General features: G+C 34.3%; 1 protein-coding gene across 3 annotated transcripts in view; it reads right to left on the bottom strand.

Moving 5' to 3' along the window:
- LOC106476681 (organic cation transporter protein-like) overlaps nucleotides 1-4,522 on the bottom strand; it is a 25,479-nt gene that overhangs the window by 12,547 nt on the left and 8,410 nt on the right. For 2 of the 3 annotated variants that reach the window (XM_022381376.1, XM_013937319.2), the window contains exons 3-6: nucleotides 3,916-4,019; nucleotides 3,076-3,230; nucleotides 1,000-1,168; nucleotides 482-629 (exon numbers count right to left, since the gene is read on the bottom strand). In XM_022381376.1, coding sequence (XP_022237084.1) covers nucleotides 482-629; nucleotides 1,000-1,168; nucleotides 3,076-3,230; nucleotides 3,916-4,019 — 576 coding nt within the window. The remainder of the gene's footprint in view (nucleotides 1-481; nucleotides 630-999; nucleotides 1,169-3,075; nucleotides 3,231-3,915; nucleotides 4,020-4,522) is intronic. The other variant, XM_022381377.1, reaches the window with a different exon arrangement.

Genomic DNA, 4,522 nt, shown 5'->3' with positions numbered 1-4,522 from the left:
AAAGAAGTTTAATGTATTTTCTCTTTGATTAATAGTTATCAAAAATGTTTTGCTCTGTAAGGGGATGAAATTGAACACCTGTGGTATTTAAAACTTTAAACTATTCAAGAAGTTGGACTGAATATATTTGGCTTTCAACCATAAAATAAACTGGACCATAGAAGTACAATTCCTTCCTCTTTTTGTGTGGGATTCACAATTTAAAAGATAAATTTGATTATGCAAAGAAATTCAATACATTCTCTGTCGGACTCATAGGTTGTTACAAAAGAGGTATAATCGAACTTACCTCGGGTTCGAAATGTTATCAGAAAGATGGCTTAGGTTCAACATATTAATCGATGTTCTCTTTTTTTTTATTGAAAATGCCAGTGAACATTTAGGTATGCATAAAGAAGTTAGATAAACATTATCAACGAAGTATTGGTTCTATCAAGACTACTCATATGACACTCGAGGTAAAAGAATGCTTTTTTTATACCTTGTTCGCTTTATTCATCAGCTGCTTGACGACATCTTCCAGATTAGAAACCTGTTTTTTGTTAAGTATTAACGCCCTTTTCAGCTCCCTCTCTGCTTGTTTCTCTTTATCTTGAGTTAACAACCAGCGGAGAGATTCAGGAAGAAACCTGTTTTTAATGACATGACATAATGATAAATCACAAGATATGGGGAAGGTTCTTTTTATTCAATAAGAAAAACAACAGCATACTTAATATATATATATGTACTTAAAAGAAATCTAACCAGACAAAATATTAAAGAGATTGTTTGTGGAGTTATATTTGGAGCTTTGATATATTTAAACGTACAGAAAATCTAACCAGACAAAATATTAAAGAGATTGTTTGTGGAGTTATATTTGGAGCTTTGATATATTTTGTAAATGTAGTTTTTTTTATTTATTACCTAGAAACGTTTTTGAATTATATACCAAACTTTGCTTATATTTAACATTATAAAAACAGTTGTATCATTCTCAGGCGTGGGAGAACCTACCACCAATAAATTACTAAAACTATCCAGGGGATAGTAATAGCTAGTTGTAAGTTGGACCAGTCTCCTACGAACCACGCTATTGCCGGTAGAGTGATGAAGCCAAGGGCCCATCCAAACTCACTGCAGAGCGGAAGAATATTGCGATATTTTACGCTGACTGACTCCAACACTAAGAGAACAAAACAAAAAAAATATATATAATTGAAAGATACAAAGGTTGAGTATGTTATATTAAAACGATTTTGGAGCCGAGTCATTTCGCAACGTACAATAATGCTATATCTGACGACCGTGCATCTTAATATTAGCCCTGCAGCGTAGTTTACATTGCAAAAGGATCTGTCGTAAAGCTGTCATGTCCAAAGCAAACCCTTTTCCTTACTGGATTTCCATAGCCCATCTAGTGTACGAGGACAACGGATTCCTAATGCCTGTTCCTACAATCCAATCCCATCGAAATCCATAGGCGACTTGACCAGTATGCCTTCTCATGGAATGAAATTAAGATGCACTTAATTCTCCAGCTGCTTGAAATAGGTTGAAAAAATGTGTCACGGAGGCACTTTGTGTACACGTAGCTTGTGTAGATTTTTCAGACGGAGACTCTTCTTGATTATGTTGAATACTGTTGCCTGGGTCACGTGAACGACTTTGCCACTGATATTTGTATTCGTGGGATCTCTCCAGTTACACTCTTTCTGGGTGGTCCTGGTGTCTCAAGTTGACCCATATTCTTTTGTTTCAAATGTCATTAAGTACAGAATATAGTTTCATCTTGAAAATTCCCAATTTGAACTCATTTTTATGATCTGAGTGTATGAAAGGGATGTCACATACCCTTCCAAATAGGATCACTTTTCGCTAACACTACTCCACCTACGTAATGCCAGATAATGTCAAAATGTAGTTCTGATACAGCCTTTCTATCGCAACTTTATATCTGCTGCGGTTGACACGTGACTTACTTATTCACAAATAAAAAGCGTTTCGATGTAACGAACTCAATTTTCTGTTTATTGATGTATGTTTGTTTGATATAAAATTCAGTAAATGAAAACTTCAGTGAAAAATGTTTGGATATTTATGAAAGAAAGAAAGAAATTCCTATAACTTTCAACAATAGATAATCGTTAGTATATAACTTTTATTGTATATTGCTCCTATCAATAAGCATAAACCCCTTCATATGTTATTATAAACAATAGACGTCTTTATTAAATCGCTCCACATTAAAGCTAAATGTACACACACACACAAAAATGCTAAAGTGTTATATAAGATTTTCTATAGCCTAACAAAGATACCTTAAGGATAATATCTGTTTATATCATCATAAGCCTCTCTTTTTGGATGATAGTTAAAAGTGACTCTTTCGAGAACCAGAAGTCTCTTAGTTTCAAAATTTTTGCGAAAAGCTACCAAAAGTCTACCTGTGCATAGCTGTCCTTAATTTTGAACTGATAGGATAAAGGGAACGCGGGCAGTTAACTGCACCTCCAGCTCACTCTTAGGCTGTACACTTGTTTGACTGAATAGGGGGATTTGTATGTCACTTTCATAGCGTACCTACGGCACCAAAGTGCGGATCTCATTTTTGTGGCAGCAGGTCGAAACCCGAAAATCTTCAAATCCAGATTATGGCATACTAACCACTAGCTGACGGCCAACCCAAAAAGACGTTGTGGCAGCAGGTCGAAACCCGAAAATCTTCAAATCCAGATTATGGCATACTAACCACTAGCTGACGGCCAACCCAACAAGACGTTTGTGGCAGCAGGTCGAAACCCGAAAATCTTCAAATCCAGATTATGGCATACTAACCACTAGCTGACGGCCAACCCAACAAGACGTTTGTCTTACGGAACAATAACTAAAAGTTCTTTTGTTCAACAGCTCAAAGTAATTACTCGAAAACGAGAAGCACGCGAGATATATAGGAAACTGTTGTATTCAAGAATATTAATATGACATCGCAGTATTATGTGACAGTGAATTCAACTTTACATAATGTTATGCCTATTTTTAATGCTCACTATAGAACACTTTTGCTTCGTGGAATTTTAGTTTAATACTTACTTAAGATGTACGAAGAAAATGTTAGAAACGTAGCTCCAAATGTAGATAAAAACCTTAATATGTTGAACACAATAAATGACGGCGAGAAAGCACACCCTATGCCTGCTACTAATAAGATAACAACACCCAGTAGTATAACAGGACGGCGACCGAATCTGAAACACAGAAATCTAGTATTAATTAACCAAAACATTTTAAAACAACACTTTTATGAAAATTATAGCTATTTCGAGCATACCAAAATTAAAAAAATAATCCAGAATTTTCACAATTTTGATTAAGGGTATTCATTTTTCCCAATGAAAAGATTCCACTTAACATACGAAGTCTGTAGGGTTAACGATCAGGCATTTTACAAATTGTTTCTGGCTAACCTGACCTTGAAGTAATTTTTATTCTTGTATAAATTTATTTGCTAAGGTCTTGCTTGTACACTCGTATAAGAAACATCTAAGTTTATACTGGTAAACAATAATTCATTTACGAATATAATAACTTTTACCATTATTCTTTAGTAAAATTTTATCTTTATATCTCTGTGAAATGTCTTAACATTTCTTTCTTAAAAAACTAATTAGAATGGGTAATGTATACAGGCAGATATTTTCATCAACCACACTTTATTGTTTTTAGTACAAATAAGGCTCTAATGGCTATAAGTCCTTGTAAAAATTGAAGCTCAAAACAATATTATAAGCTGGTCATGATGTGAACTAACATGGTAGGATGAGAAAAATCCATTTAAAATGTTGAAAATTTAATATTATACACTTTGAAGTCACAACTGAGAAAAATATATTTCTGATATAGCTGGTGGAAACAAACAAACAAACATGATACCTGTCCGCTAGCTGACCAGAGATAAACACTGCTACCAAAACACCAGCCATACTAATAGTTGTACTGACCGACTGTAACCATGCTTTGTCACATACCAGGTTCCACTGTGGAAAGGAATAAAAGCAGAATTGTCAAAACTTACAACATGACTGAAAACTGGGACTCCTTAGGCTTCACATTCCACAATAAAACACACACATTAAGTTAGTAAACGATTACAATAGAATAATATTCAAATATTTTTATCTCATCCGAGAATCTTTTTTCTTGGTTCGAAATTAACAAGGTTAGCCTTTGGAATTTTCTTTTATTTAAGTGTTGTTACGTAAGATTTAATTTGCCAAGCTTGTTACTGTTACGTCTCTGGTCGTCTGTTAATTACTCGTAAAAATTATTTCCGAAGAACTTCAGTGATACAAGTCCTTTCTCAAATAAAACTAGTTTGTTCTTTCTCAATTCAACTATGCAGTACACTTAATTTCCACAGTTACCTTATCTTAAACACACGCTATAATTTACAACGAACGATTCACGCACTTTACTTACTATCGCGCTTGACTCAACTGACCGTCTATATCTTCAATCTCTCTGTCTGCTATACAATTCC

The sequence above is a fragment of the Limulus polyphemus genome, unplaced genomic scaffold (assembly GCF_000517525.1).
Source record: "Limulus polyphemus unplaced genomic scaffold, Limulus_polyphemus-2.1.2 Scaffold158, whole genome shotgun sequence".
NCBI lineage: Eukaryota > Metazoa > Arthropoda > Merostomata > Xiphosura > Limulidae > Limulus > Limulus polyphemus.
Note: the sequence above shows the minus strand (reverse complement) of the source record. Positions and strands in the feature narration are given on the sequence as shown.